This window comes from Capra hircus, chromosome 2, assembly GCF_001704415.2.
Source record: "Capra hircus breed San Clemente chromosome 2, ASM170441v1, whole genome shotgun sequence".
In the NCBI taxonomy this organism is placed as follows: domain Eukaryota; kingdom Metazoa; phylum Chordata; class Mammalia; order Artiodactyla; family Bovidae; genus Capra; species Capra hircus.
The window spans coordinates 39209845-39226108 of NC_030809.1; the positions used below are offsets into that span (position 1 = coordinate 39209845).

The following is a 16264-nucleotide window of genomic DNA, read 5'->3' on the forward strand; positions in this document are numbered from 1 at the left end:
AAAGAGTCGGACACGACTGAGTAACTTAGCACACTGCATGGTATGTACATAACCACCATTATATTTGAAATGAGTTTCAGACTCTGTAGATAACATACAAAGTTGGGTCATGTTTCTTATAGACTCTTCTATGTTAATTGGTATCTTAAGATATTTGTTTTTAATATAACATTGATATAATATTAAGGCTAAGTCCATTTTATATTTTTATTTTCTGTTATGTTTTTCATTTCTTTTAGTTTTCTGGCCATCCCTGAATTACTCGAACAATTTGTAGAATTCCATTTTGATGTGTATTTTTGGTGGTGGCTTTTGGTGGTGGCTCTAGGTATTATACCATATAACTTAATGTGGAAGATTTGACCACTGAATTTTCAACTTTCTTCTTTTCTAATTAAGTATTGAGAGCTATAAATCTATCTCGACATCTGCTTTTGCTGTTTCCCACAGTCTTTGATATATATTGAGCTTTCATATTTATCCAAACTTTTGCCATTGGTCACATAATTTTCAACTATTTATGAATTATCTACATATTTTAGTTGATTTTCTATTGATTCTTTTGTGGTCAGAGAACATACATAGGCTGTGTGGTTTTAATCTTGAGATTTACTGAAACTTGTTTTATACCCCAGCATATGTTCTATCTTGATAAACTTTGGTGAGTACTTTAAAAGAATGTGAATTTTTCAGTTATTGTGAATGAAGTAAAGTGAAGTGAAAGTCTCTCAGTCGTGTCTGACTCTTTGCAGCCCCATTGACTGTAGCGCGCTAGGCTCCTCTGTCCATGGGATTCTTCAGACAAGAATACTGGAGTGGGTAGACTTTCCCTTCTCAGGAGGATCTTCCCAACCCAGGGATCAAGCTCTGGGTCTCCTGCATTGCAAGCAGATTATTTATCACCATCTAAGCCATCAGGAAGGAGAAGGAAATGGCAACCCATTCCAGTGTTCTTGCCTAGATAATCCCAGGGATGGGGGAGCCTGGTGGGCTGCCGTTTATGGGGTTGCACAGAGTCAGACATGACTGAAGTGACTTAGCAGCAGCAGCAGCAAAAGGAAAGCAGCATCAGGGAAGCCTTTGAAGTTCCTAAAAGCATGTATATTTAGGATTATTTCCTCTTGGTAAATTGATTCTTCGTAATTTTAAATATTGCTCTGTCTTGGTAATGCTCTTTGTCTTAATGTCTACATTTCTCAAAGACAGCATACAGTTGAGCGGTACTTTTATTATCCATTCTATCAATCTCTGCCTTTTAAGAGAAATGTTTAGTTCACTGACCTCAAATACAATCATTGCTGTGACTGGGTTTAGATCTAACATATAAGTATTTGCATTCTATACGTCTTATCTTTTCTCTGAGCTTCTGTACCTACTTCCTTACCTTTTATTGGGGGTTGAGGGATGGGGAACTCAATCAGGTATTTATTAGTATTTCACTTGTGTTATCTTTTAGCAGTTACTATAGAGACTTAGTTATGCATCTTGAACTTATCAGACCTACACTGAATAATACTGAACTATTTCACCATATTAACAGATATTCGCAATTATGTCCCTAATTTTGCTCCCTTAGCCTTTGTCACATCTAGATTTTGTTCTACATAGTTTATAAACCCTAATGAGAGGTTATTATGTTTGCTTTAAGCAGTCAGCAGACTTTTAAGTGAATTAAATTATAGATATAAAGATGGATATAAACATAGTAATAAATAAGGATAGGTATATAGTTCTGCTTATTATTTTAGTCTGTCATTTTTATCCACATATGTATCTATTCTGGTACTCCTCATTCTTTCCTGTCAATCTTGGCTTCCATCTGATATATTTCTCTCCCATCTAGAGAATTTTTTTTGAGCATTTCTTATACAGAAGTCTGATAAAGATGAATTCTCTCAGATTTTTTTCTGTCTGAAAAATATTATTATTTTCCCTTTATCTTAATGCATATTATCACTTTTAGAATGTCATTCCATTGTATTCAGGCCTCTGTTGTTTAACTAAAAGACAAGCATCCTTTTAGTTTTTGTTCTCCTGAATACCATGTGCGCTTTTCCTCTCACTGCTTTTAAGGTTTTCTTCTTACCCTGATTTACAGCATTTTAACTATGATGTGTCAAAGTATGGTCTTCTTTTTATTTAACCTGCCTAGGGTTTCCTGAATGCCTGGGACCTGTGATTGATTTATTTCAGCCACTTTATAAAATTACCAGCCATTGCCTTCTGAAATATTTCTTTTGTCCTATTCTTTCCCTCTCTTCTTACCCTAATTTCACATATCTTAAGCAATTACATATTATCTCACAATCTCAGATACTTTTGTTTATTTAATTTACTTTTTCTCCTAATGTGTCACTTGGAAAATTTCTGTAGCCTTCTTTTCAAGTTCACTGATCTTTATCATTCTGTGTCCAGTATTCTGTTGAGCATATCAAATAAATTCATTTTGAATTGAATATTTCAATTCTAGAATTTCCTTTTTTTTAAGTTTTCATTTCTCTGTAGTTTTCCCATCTGTTTATGTACTTTTTTCACTAAATCAGCTAACATATTTATGAGTCATTACCTGGAAATTACAACATCTGGATCATCTATCTTTTATGCTTTGTTTTTTACTCTAGATTTGCGGTCCCTACTCTGTAATTTTTTATTGCATTATGTGCACTGTAAGTAAAAGAAGAGTTGGGACTGAAGCATGTAATATTGAGGCAGGAGGCAGATGGGCCCCCTCTCCCACCAGGGTAAAGCAAATTGGAGATTCATTTTCTATTGACCAAAATTCTAAGATAAGAATAGTGGGGCAATTAAGGGAAGAGGCTGGACCCTGCACAGACCACATAGTTCTCATTTCCGGAAGTTGGGAGACCTCCTGGACCACATATGTGCAGAAAAGGCCACTTGGAGGCCAAAGGGGAGTCATGTCAAGGGATGTTCCACCCAGATGCCTTTTTAGTAGGATCCATCTTGGCTAAGGAATGCATATGCACACATGGGAGGATTCTGAGATATTACAAATACGGACTGTGAACCAGGCAAATCACAATGATTGGCCAAAGGAAACCCGAAAGAAATGCCCCATATTAGTGATTTAAACTGCCATGAAGGTACCACTCAGTGACTCTCCCTCTGGGTCTGCCTGCGTGTCTATCCCACATGCACTGTACTCTCCTCCTAGTAAATACTTTACTTGCTTCACTACTTTCCATCTTTGTGGAAACTCTTTTCTGCAAAGCCAAATGGCCAGGGCCCTTGTCACCGACCACTGGTCTAAGTGACTAGGATCTGGTGCCTTCACTGCTGCAATCCAGCCCGTGTCTGGCTGGAAATCCAAGTCCCGCCCCAAGTCACTGCAGACAGAGGCCACCCAAGATCGGTATTAACAGGCTGAAAAGGGCATTCATCTTCCTCTATCAGGCTTCTTGGGTAGTGAGGATGGATTACTTTGTTTTAATCTGAGGTTGGGTTTGTGGTAGTTTTTCTCAGTTTGTTGTTCTTTCCATGATTCTGTTTATCCTGATTTTAGGTTTTGAGAGAAGAATTCTGAATTTTCCTTCAGTAGATGATGGGACCAGCAGCCTCTAGCGGCCATTATATGGGTTTTTGTCCATCTGAAGGTTTTCTAAGCTGCAGAGAAACTCTTTCTGCTTTCTGAACCATCCATCAGCTATATAAAATTCATATAGCCTTTAGACCCAAGAATATATGATAATTTCTACAGTATGCTGCTGTTTTAAATATAATACTCTAAAGAATTTAACAACCTCATGGCCTCTCATAAGCATTCCCTACCTTTTTTGTCTTTTAATTTCACTTTGCTGTGAATTTCGCTTTGCTCTCTAGCCTGCCCTGAGCTTCCTGCATCTCAGAACGCGTCTGTCCATTATGCTGCTCTGCTCCAGTTCTCAGCTAGCCACTGCCTCATTTTAGATGAAGACCTCTTGTGCCTAGTAAAGATCTTTTTCAGCTCTATTTTGTCAGGCTTTTCACTCACTGAGATTTGTCATCTCGGGGGTTTCTCTCAACTTTCCTGCCCTCCCCCAGCAGTCATGCTCTAAGTGAGGGCCCCAGATAGCCCAAGAGATATCTCTCAGCTCCTCTGTTTCTATCCCATACCTTCAGCTAACAGCTACCTCTCACCCAGTGAGGGTCCTACATACATCCTGGGAAGTTTCTCTGCGACCACCTACACTGCCCCCAGCCTTTAACTCACTGCCTCCAGAAACTCAGTGAAGGCTCATGGGTAAGAACTGGCTGATGAGTAACAGCTCACCCTGAATGGGCTTCATTTCTTGGAATTCTAAGCCTTTATTCTAGTCCTCGTCTGATGAAAGTTCTTTTAAAAATGGTTCTTTTCTTTTTATCCTCTTCTATAGCCTGGTTGCTCTCTTCTAGCACAGAAACAGAGATAAATACAGCTACAGGTCTCTTCTGTCATAAGAAGAGGCTTTCCTCTTTCTGCAATTAGCTCCATTTAGATTTCTTGGCATCTTCAGCTCACTGACAGGCTTTTACAAATTATTAATGTTGCATCTTACTCAGCTTTTTCTTAATATTGCAACTTCTCACATGCTGACTGGAAGCAGAAGACTGCCTTTTTAAAACATTTATGACATATTTTCTCTTAATAAAATGTTAAACTTCTGTAGAAAATATTTGGATAATGTGTAAAATAAAAAAAAAAAGAGAGAGAGAGAGAGAGAAGGGAAATAACTCCATAATTCCCACACAAGCAAAAAGAAACACTGCATTTCGTATATTTCTCTATTTCTGTGTATCATTTCCCATTGTTTTGAATATTTGCATCCCTAATTTATATACAACTTTGATTTTCTTCCAAGTAATTGAATAACAAAAGGATTTCCTAAGACCACAAACTCTTTACACAAAATATATATTTCAGCTGACTTAGCCAATTCTTCATTGGAAATTTAAATTCTTCAAAACATTCACTATAATAATTAATGGTTCAGTGAACACTATTCCATTCAGTTCCCCTCAACTCCAAATCTTTATGCTTGAATCTCAGAAATGAAATTATAAGATCAAAGGACAAGACCCTCTTGAAGTCTCTTAGTATATATTGTTAAATTGTTGTCCAAAAATTCATATAGCCTTTAGACAGAAGGATATATAATAATTTTTATAGTATGCTGATGTTTTGAATATAATACCCTAAAGAATTTAACAACTTCATGGCCCCTCATAAGTAATCCCCGCTTATTTGTTCTTTAATTTTTGAAATCGTTTTCTGGACAAGATTATTGGAGTGGGGTTGCCATTTTCTCCTCCAGGGGAACTTCATGACTTAAGGATCAAACCTACATCTCCACGTCTCCCACATTACAGGCAGATTCTTTACCACTGATCCACAGAGGAAGCCATTTTCCCTTTTTTTATTAAAAGTAATTCTCTCATTTGTCAAGTCAATGATATGAAAATTATTTAAAGAACAAAACAATAGATATTTTAAAAATCTTTGGCATGTATTCTAAATTCACTGTCTTTACTTTTATCTTTTGTTTCTTATACAAAAATTCTGATTACAACCATCAGTAATTAATATCTCATAAATAAGTAATATCATTTTGCCCTACAGCATATCAAAACTTTAGGACATATCCAGTTTTCTTATTAAAAGATTTTTTACATTTCTGAAGTTTTCTCAAATTATTACTTAAGGGTTGTAAACAATAGAAAACACTCTGTGTTTTAATTAAGGAGATCAAATTACTTATGGCTAACAAAATTAGTCAAATTTTTCAGTTAAACTTTAAATCATGTTCATATAAAACAGTATATATTTTGGATATTTTACCTTCCTTTGATACTTTGACTCTTGGAATACAGAGTAGTCAAAAAGAATGGTTGTAATATTAGAGTTCAATGTAAATAAAATCATGATGCAATTTAATGCCATTTAAAAGCTATGAAAGACTTGCATTTGTCATTTAATCCACAAATTTATAACACAGAACACGAAACATTGTGAATGTTTATCTATTTCAATGAAATTGAAATTATTTTAAAGTGTTTTACATTAACTTGGCTTTGGCTCCACTGTAACATACACAATAATCTCCTCACATTAACTAATTTTACCTGAGAAGCATGTCAACAATGACATACAAAACTGAAGCCTTTTAGCAACTTACTAAAGAGTCCTTAAGGTGGTAGGGTTTTGTGTTAGAAAAAAAATTAAGGAAAGAAGTCCTGACTATTAACGCCTAATCAGACAAGGAACTCTCCAACTCACCAACTCTCACGCCACTGCTCCTCCTCCCCCACAACCAAAAAAGACCACCAAGCATAAAGGAAAATGTCTGATGTTAGGAGAGTTACGTATTACGACTGTTCTCAGGGGCCTCGTAAAATCACTTACGCTTCAACTTATGTTCCCCCCTACCATCATATGACTATGGTGAAGTTATGCTCATCCCTATAGCATCAAGCATTTTATAGATGAGGTCTGAGTGATAGGAATTTAAGCATGACTTTTAATCTATCGACCATATATAACCTAAAAGTAACTATCTAGAAGTTTCTGAAGTTTACATGTGATTACCATATCAGAAATAGCACCGATAAAGAATGTGGAGACCAGGGCCCTGCTCTAGACCCTGTCATAACTGAGCTGTGTCACTTTGATCAACCCCTCATCTCTGGTTCTAAGTTGACACACATGTGTACAATTGAGGTATTACGTGAGAAGATCTATAAGATACCTCCTCGCTCCTCTTTAACTCTACATACTCTGATTTTTCCTATACTAATGAAATCACCTACTGGCGAATCTTATGAGATGAAAAACACATCTATACAATATAAAGTTACTCCAGGAACATATAGTGAGACAAGATGTTTCTATTCATATGTAACCAAGAAAAAAATCATGAATTATATTGCTGACTACCTATTTGGAATTTTACACATGATACACCATCATAGAGTAGGGTCACAAAGAGTCAGACATGACTGAGCAACTGAACTGAATGTAATATAAACATAATGTAAGATAAGTGACACATATTCACAAGTATACATACATATATCTCAGCCAGGTAATTCTAACCAAAAGAAGATATCAAAATGCTTCAGGTCCTAGACCTCTCCTTAACCAGGTATCTGAAAAGCTTTCAAGCTTGCTTTTATCTTTTTTGATATTTGTATCAGATAATATAAGAGTTTTTTGTACAGTGGTTGGTAATCATTTTGTTTTCCTTTAGGGACTCACAAATACAAAAATACCATTACCTTTCCTATGTTGATATCTGGTTGCAGAAAGCGAAGGCAGTCTGAATAATTAGACCATGTTTTATTTAAACTGTGCATAAAATCCCATGTTCCATTGGGGTTACAGTGTCGGAAAGCAACTCCTATAAAGATGTGAAGAAAAACACTGAGATTGCTCAGTTCCTGTAGAGTCTATTATTTTTAAAAAAGGAAGTTTCTATTCCAAATGAGTCATTTCACAAAAAATTAAATACCTTTATGATTGAAGTCGTAAATATAAGGAGGACATGGGACAGCCAACATTTTCCCCACCGTTCCTCTAGGCCAACAAATGAGTCCATCCCATTCTGGGAAACAGTTTCCTTCTGATAAGGAAAAAATTTAAAAACAAATAAACAAAAATGCAGTTAGAACCAGAGAGTTATTGTGTTCAAAATACAAAATTTCAAGTCACTGCCTATAGCAAAATGTAAAGCGAACTGGTAGTTGTGTAAACTAGAATGGGATGGACATATGATACAAACATCTCAAAATTCATCCACCTAGCCTCATCAAAGGCCCATTGCTAGGAACATTTGATTTGCATAAATTAAAACTAGTGATTCTAATATATATGAATCATAGCAATGAATATGTAAGAAACACCAAAATTCATTGAGAACAATTTCCTTTAGTAAAATTCTATCATAGTTGTAGCTACATTTTTTTACCCTAAGTTTTTCAAATTACTGTTGAAAAATATGACCCATGAAAAAGATTGAACTTCACAGATAAGTTCTAAGATCTGGGTTTGCCTTTTTACAAATAATTAGTAATTTATTTGAGTCTAACAATCATCTCAGACAAAATTGTCATGAACTTTACTCTCCTCCACATAAATCCAGAACCCTATGATTTTTCACAATCTCGACTGCCACCACCACCCCCCACCCTCACCGCCCATCCACGCCACCACAACTCCAGCCTTAATTATTGCAATGGCCCCTGACTGATCTTCCTGATTCTATTCTTGTTCCCCTCATGCAATAGCCCAAAGGCTTCCCACCTCACTCTGAGGAAAAGCCAAGTCTCTTCAACATCTAAAAGCCCCACAGAATCTGCTCTCTTCTCTGGCTTATCCCTCATCCTCCCACCCCAGGCTACACTCTTTATCCCTCTGTGAGCTTTCTTTTTTCTTCCACTATCAAGTTTTATTATAATTTTCTTAAACCATAGGATTTAAGGGCTTTGAGAGTGGGGAATTTTGTCACACACATTTGCTATTCTGTGTTGTTCAGGACTCTTCTCCATTAGTTGTGCATAAAACTTCCAAGAAGAGAGCCCATCAGGCAAGTCATATTCAAACTTCCCCAAAAGAGACTTTTAATGATTTCTGTATTCATTTTCCCTTGTTACTATAACACCACGAACTTACAGCTTGAAATAACCCAAGCTTATTATCTAACTATTATCTGTCTGTCAGATGTCTGTTGAGCTCAGCCAGACCTCTGCTTCGGTTCAGTTCAGTTCAGTCGCTCAGTCGTGTCTGACTCTTTGCGACCCCATGAATCGCAGCACGCCAGGCCTCCCTGTCCATCATCAACTACCAGAGTTCACTCAGACTCACGTCCATCGAATCAGTGATGCCATCCAGCCATCTCATCCTCTGTTGTCCCCTTTTCCTCCTGCCCCCAATCCCTCCCAGCATCGGAGTCTTTTCCAATGAGCCAACTCTTCACATGAGGTGGCTAAAGTACTGAAGTTTCAGCTTTAGCATCATTCCTTCCAAAGAAATCCCAGGGCTGATCTCCTTCAGAATGGACTGGTTGGATCTCCTTGCAGTCCAAGGGACTCTCAAGAGTCTTCTCCAATACCACAGCTCAAAAGCATCAATTCTTCAGTGTTCAGCCTTCTTCACAGTGTAACTCGCACATCCATACATGACCACAGGAAAAACCATAGCCTTGACTAGATGGACCTTAGTCGGCAAAGTAATGTCTCTGCTTTTGAATATGCTATCTAGGTTGGTCATAACTTTTCTTCCAAGGAGTAAGCATCTTTTAATTTCATGGCTGCAGTCACCATCTGCAGTGATTTTGGAGCTCAAAAAATAAAGTCTGACACTGTTTCCACTGTTTCTCCCATGAAGTGATGGGACCAGACACCATGATCTTCGTTTTCTGAATGCTGAGCTTTAAGCCAACTTTTTCACTCTCCAATTTCACTTTCATCAAGAGGCTGTTTAGCTCCTCTTCACTTTCTGCCATAAGGGTGGTGTCATCTGCATATCTGAGGTTATTGAGATTTCTCATGGAAGTCTTGATTCCAGCTTGTGTTTCTTCCAGTGTAGCGTTTCTCATAATGTATTCTGCATATAAGTTAAATAAGCAGGGTGACAATATACAGCCTTGACATACTCCTTTTCCTATTTGAAACCAGTCTGTTGTTCCATGTCCAGTTCTAACTGTTGCTTCCTGACCTGCATACAGATTTCTCAAGAGGCAGGTTAGGTGGTCTGGTATTCCCATGTCTTTCAGAATTTTCCACAGTTTCTTGTGATCCACACAGTCAAAGGCTTTGGCATAGTCAATAAAGCAGAAATAGATGTTTTTCTGGAACTCTCTTGCTTTTTCGATGATCCAGCGGATGTTGGCAATTTGATCTCTGGTTCCTCTGCCTTTTCTAAAACCAGCTTGAACATCTGGAAGTTCACAGTTCACATATTGCTGAAGTCTGGCTTGGAGAATTTTGAGCATTACTTTACTAGCATGTGAGATGAGTGCTTGCTGCTGCTGCTACTGCTGCTAAGTCGCTTCAGTCGTGTCCGACTCTGTGCGACCCCATAGATGGCAGCCCACCAGGCTCCCCTGTCCCTGGGATTCTCCAGGCAAGAACACTGGAGTGGCTTGCCATTTCCTTCTCCAATGCATGAAAGTGAAAAGTGAAAGTGAAGTCGTGTCCGACTCTTCGAGATCCCATGGACTGCAGCCTACCAGGCTCCTCCATCCATGCTAGAGACTCACAAACCTAAATCAGGAACTATACAGGGTTAAAAACCCGTTTCCTTACTCATTCCAGTTGCTAGTAGAATTTAGTTCCTTGCAGTGATGACTAAGATTCTCATTTCCTTCCTGGCTGTTAGGTGAGGGTTGTTCCCAACTTCTGGAAGCCACTTGCATTCCTTGGTTCATGGTCCCCTTCCTCTGTCTTCAAAGTCAACAAGGGAGGTCAAGTCTTTCTCATGTTTTCAATCTCTTCTCCACTCTTTTCTCTTACCATCTATTTTTTTTTGTTTTGTTTTCCACTTTTAAGAATCCATATATTTGCATTAGTTCCACCCAAATAATGCAGGCTAATTTTCCTATTTTAAGGTTGATAACCTTAATTCCATTTGCAATGCCCCTTTGCCTTGTTACATAAATACACAGGCAGAACACCAGAGATTAGGGTTTGCACATCTTTGAGGGGACATTATTTTGCTACCAGAACTACCATTACAGCTCTCAATCTTTTAGTTACCAATTACACTAACTGTGGCTGAAGATTTTGTTCTAGCTAAGGTGGCAGAGTGGTAAAGAAACTGCCTATCAATGCAGGAGATGCAAGATGCAGGTTTGACCCCTGGGTTGGGAAGATCCCCTGGAGGAAAAAATGACAACTTGCTTCAGTAATTTTGCTGGGAAATCCCATGGACAGAAGAGCCTGGTGGGCTAAAGTCCAGTTCAGTTCAGTTCAGTTCAGTCGCTCAGTCATGTCCGACTCTTTGCAACCCCAAGGACTTCAGCAGGCCAGACTTCTCTGTCCATCACCAACTCCAGGAGCTTGCTCAAACTCATGTCCATTGAGTCGGTGATGCCATCCAGCTATCTCATCCTCTGTCTTCCTCTTCTCGTCTGCCTTCAATCTTTCCCAGCATCAGGGTCTTTTCCAGTGAGTTGGTTCTTCACATCAGGTGGCCCAAGTATTGGAGCTTCAGCTTCAACATCAGTCCTTCCAATCAATATTCAGGGTTGAGTTCCTTTAAGACTGACTGGTTTGATCTCCTTGCAGTCCAACAGACTCTCAACAGTCTTCTCCAACACCACAGTTCAAAACCATCAAGTCTTCAGTGCTCAGCTTTCTTTATGGTCCAACTCTCACATCTATGCATGACTACTAGAAAAACCATAGCTTTGACTAGACAGACCTTTGTCAGCAAAGTAATGTCTCTGCTTTTTAATATGCTGTCTAGGTTTGTCACAGCTTTTGTTCCAAGGAGCATGTGTCTTTTACTTTCACGACTGCAGTCACCATCTACAGCGATTTTGGAGCCCAAGAAAATAAAGTCTCTCACTGTTTCCATGTTTCCCCATCCATTCTCCATGAAGTGAGGGGACCAGATGCCATGGTCTTCGTTTTTTGAATATTGTGTTTTAAGCTAGTTTTTTTCACTCTCCTCTTTCACTTTCCTCAAGAGGCTCTTTAGCTCTTCTTCACTTTCTGCCATAAGGGTGGTGTCATCTGCATATCTGAGGTTATTAATATTTCTCTCAGCAATCTTGAATCCAGCCTGTGCTTCATCCAGCCTGGCATTTTACATGATGTACCCTGCATATTAAGTTAAATAAGTAGGGTGACAATATACAACCTTGACGTACTCCTTTCCCAATTTGGAACCAGTCCATTGTTCCATATACAGTTCTAACTGCTGCATCTTGACCTGCATACAAATTTCTCAGATGGCAGGTAAGGTGGTCTGGTATTCCTATCTCTTTAAGAATTTTCCACAGTATATTGTAATCCACACAAAGGCTTTAGTGTAGTCAATGAGAGAAGTAGATGTTTTTCTGGAATTCTCTTGCCTTTTCTATGATCCAATGGATGTTGGCAATTTGATCTCTGGTTCCTCTGCCTTTTCTAAATACAGCTTAAATATCTGGAAGTTCTCAGTTCATACACTGTTGAAGACTAGCTTGGGGAATTTTGAGCACTATTTTGCTAGCGTGTGAGATGAGTGCAATTGTGCTACAGTACATGGCTACAGACCATGGGGTCAACAGCCATCTAGTCCATGGGGTCACAAACAGTTGGATATATTGAGCTCACAGACACACACACACAGAGCGTTCATTATGTCAAGTCGTTTGTTTGGTTTTGAATATTCAGCATAACAGAACCTCATGGAAAGACCAGTATCTACAGCAAAGAATTCAATGTGAACCTGAAATTGACTTGCTAATGTCCACCATATCATATGGAAACAAATACTTGATTTTTTCTGTGGATAGCTAAAACAATAAGAAAATGAGAATATCTTCCCTCATCCACACTGTTCTCACAGAAGAGAATGTTTTCTTGGAACCAGCCTTACTTTGCTCTCATAACAAAAGCTTGGATTTACATACTGCTAGTAACCATGGAACTCTTCACACTGGCTCCAATATTTGGTACATGGCTTTACCTGCTTCTTTCCACCATGACCTATTTTTTGTTTATCTTTCTTCTTGTTTAAATAGAGTATAATGAATCAATCTCTTCCACCAGCTTCAGTTCAGTTCAGTCACTCAGTCGTGTCCAACTCTTTGTGACCCCATGGACTGCAGCACACCAGGCCTCCCTGTCCAGCACCAACTCCCAGAGTTTACTCAAACTCATGTCCATTGAGTTGGTGATGCCATCCAACCATCTCATCCTCTGTCGTCCCTTTCTCCTCCTGCCTTCAATCTTTCCCAGTAACAGGGTCTTTTCAAATGAGTCAATCCTTCACATCAGGTGGCCAAAGTATTGGAGTTTCAGCTTCAGCACCAGTCTTTCCAGAGAATATTCAGGACTTATTTCCTTTAGGATGGACTGGTTGGATAGCCTTGCTATCCAAGGGACTCTTTAGAGTCTTATCCAACACCACAGCTCAAAAGCATCAATTTTGTTCTGAATTATTTTTCTGTCTTGATAGCATTCAATATGGTTTCCCATCCATTTACTTTATATTTAATAAGTCATGTTTCCTTATTTTTCTGAAACCAATACTTTCGCAGATATCTATCATATAGTCTACATAAAATGGACCCAGACACATATTCTTTTGTTCTTGTAACTAGTTGTCCTTCAAAATGTGTACTTCAGTGTCACATGAGATTTTCCAAGAGTTGGTCATGTGAGGGACTAAGGTCTTCATAGAAGCCTGAATCAATGATCAATTTATTTTCTAATTATGCAGTTTTTAAGCTGCAATAGAGAAAACTGTTGCTATTTTGCTTATGCTTTAAAAGGGATAGTTTTTGGTTCCTTAAAAGGTTGTTGGTGGTGTTCAGTCACTAAGTCATGTCTGACTCTTTGCCACTCCATGGACTGCAGAATGCCAGGCTCCTCAGTCCTCCAATATCTCCTGGAGTTTGCTTAAATTCATGTCCATTGAAAATGTGATGCTGTGTAACCATCTTACCCTCTGCAGTCCCCTTCTCCTTTTGCCTTCAATCTATCCCAGCATCAGGGTCTTTTCCAATGGGTTGGTTCTTCATAAAAGGTGACCAAAGTATTGGAGCTTCATGCCATCCCCAATATACAAATAGCTCATACAGCTTAATGTCAGAAAATAGCAACCCATTCAAAACATGAGCAAAGGGACTTGCCTGGTGGTCCAGAGGCTAAGATTTCATGCTCCCAAAGCAGGACGCCCAGGTTCAATCCCTGGTCAGGGAACTATCCTGCATGCCACAACCCAATAAGTAAACAAATAAGTATTTTTTTAAACGAGCAGAAACTCTAAATAGACATTTCTCCACGAAGACATGCAGATGGACAACAGGCACATGAAAAGATGCTCAATATCACTAATTATTAGAGAAATGCAAATCAAAACTACAACAAAGTACCACCTCAGACCAGTCAGAATGGCCATCATTTTAAAAATCTACAAATAATAAATGCTAGAGAGGTTGTGGAATAAAGGGAACCCTCCTACACTGTTGGCAGAAATGTAAGCTGGTGCAACCACTATGTAAAACAGTATGGATTTTCCTCAAAATACTAAAAATAGAGTTGCCTTTTGATCTAGCAATCCCACTCCTGGGCATATATCCAGAAATAAATTATATTTCAGAAACTTACATGCATCCTTCATAGCTGCACTATTTACAATAGCCAGGACATCAAAGCATCAAAGCAACCTACACATCAACAGATGAATGGATAAAGACAATGTGACACTTATATATGTATGGTGGCGGTTTAGTCGCTAAGTCCTATCTGACTCTTGTCACCCTGTGGACAGTAGCCTGCCAGACTCTTCTGTCATGGGATTCTCCAGGATCCCATGCTGGAATGGGTGGCTCCATTTCTTTCTCCAGGGGATCTTCCTGACCCAGGGTCTCGAACCCAGGTCTCCTGCATTGCAGGCAGATTCTTTACCAACTGAGCTACAAGGGAAGCCCATATATATATATATACATACACACACATACATATATGTATATATGTATGTGTGTACATATGTATATGTGTGTGTGCGTGTGTGTAATGGAATACTACTTAACCATAAAATAGAATGAAATAATGCCATTTGCAACAACCTAGAGATTATCATACTAAGTGAAGTAAGTCAGAAAGAGAAAGACAAATACCATATGGTACCAATTATATGACACAATCTAAAATATGACACAAAAGAAATTACCTATAAAACAGCAACGGACTCAGACATGGAGAACAGACTTGTGGCTGCCAAAGGAAAAGGGGGATGAGGGAGGGGTGGATTGGACATTTGGGACTAGCAGAAGCAAACTGGTATATACAGAATAGATAAACAACAAGGTCCAATTGTATAGCACAAGGAACTATATTCAACATCCTGTGATAAACTACAATGGAAAAGAATATGAAAAAACTCTAACTGGAAAAGATATATGCACCCCAATATTCACAGCAGCAGTATTTATAAAAGCCAAGATGCGGAAGAAACCTAAATGTCCACCAACAAATGAATGGATAAAGATGTGATACCTATATAGAAATATACACTGGTATAGTACTCAGCTATAAAAAGTATAAAACAATGTCATTTGAAGTAACATGGATGGACCCAGAGATGATCATACTAAGTGAAATAAGCCAAACGGAGAAAAACAAATATTATATGATATCACTTCTGTGTGGTATCTAAACAAATGATGCAAATGAACTTATTTACAAAACAGAAATATACTCCTGGACACAGAAAACAAACTTATGGTTACCAAAGGAGATGTGAGGGAAAGATAAATTAGGAGTTTGAAATTAACATATACACACTATTATATATAAAACAGGTAAATAACTAGGTCTTTTTGAATAGTACGGGGAACTTATACTCAATATCTTAATGATAACCTGTAATAGAAACTTACAATGTAAATATGCATATAGATAGATATAACTGAATCACTCTGCTATAAACCTGAAACTAACACAACATTGTAGATTAACTATACTTCATTATTTTTAAGTTTTTAAAAATAAAATAGTATTTCTCTTTTAAAAAAAATACCATCCCATACACATACACACACAGATATACTCCAAAACTGAGAAAACCAACACTCCCTAAAAATAATGTTTCTGTAGATTGTAATAATTTCTCTGCTGGCTATTTGACAAAAAGAATAATCAATATTCACAAAAGATTGAGAAGAATGGGAAAACCATGCCCTCATACACATAATACAGAGACCTTAATTAGCATCTTCTCTTTGATCAACATTTCACAATCTGTATGAGTAAATACTTTCATTATTTATCAAGAAACTAATTAATTGCCCAATGTGTCACCAAACTCCCTTTATAAATTAACACCATTAATTACATTCCATGCAATCTTTTCTGTGTGCCAGGAGGAACTGATCATTAGTGAAACTTGTCAAACCATGTTTACACAAAGCATTCTAAAATTTGGAGAATCTGACTTTGACTCTTTTCAGTTCTACAGCTTCCATAGCATAATATGACCATACAATTGTGAAATAAACCTAGGATCATAATATTTGGGGTTTTGCTTTTAAATACTTAAATAGTTTTATAATTAGATATTTTTATATTTTCTTTT

The 16264-nt window shown here is 37.9% G+C and overlaps 1 protein-coding gene across 1 annotated transcript in view; it reads right to left on the reverse strand.

Annotated features, from left to right (window-relative positions):
• Window positions 1–16264, reverse strand: part of PTH2R (parathyroid hormone 2 receptor) — a 95147-nt gene that overhangs the window by 67677 nt on the left and 11206 nt on the right. Inside the window, exons 3-4 of the mRNA XM_005676449.3 lie at window positions 7485–7595; window positions 7252–7373 (exon numbers count right to left, since the gene is read on the reverse strand). Coding sequence (XP_005676506.3) covers window positions 7252–7373; window positions 7485–7595 — 233 coding nt within the window. The remainder of the gene's footprint in view (window positions 1–7251; window positions 7374–7484; window positions 7596–16264) is intronic.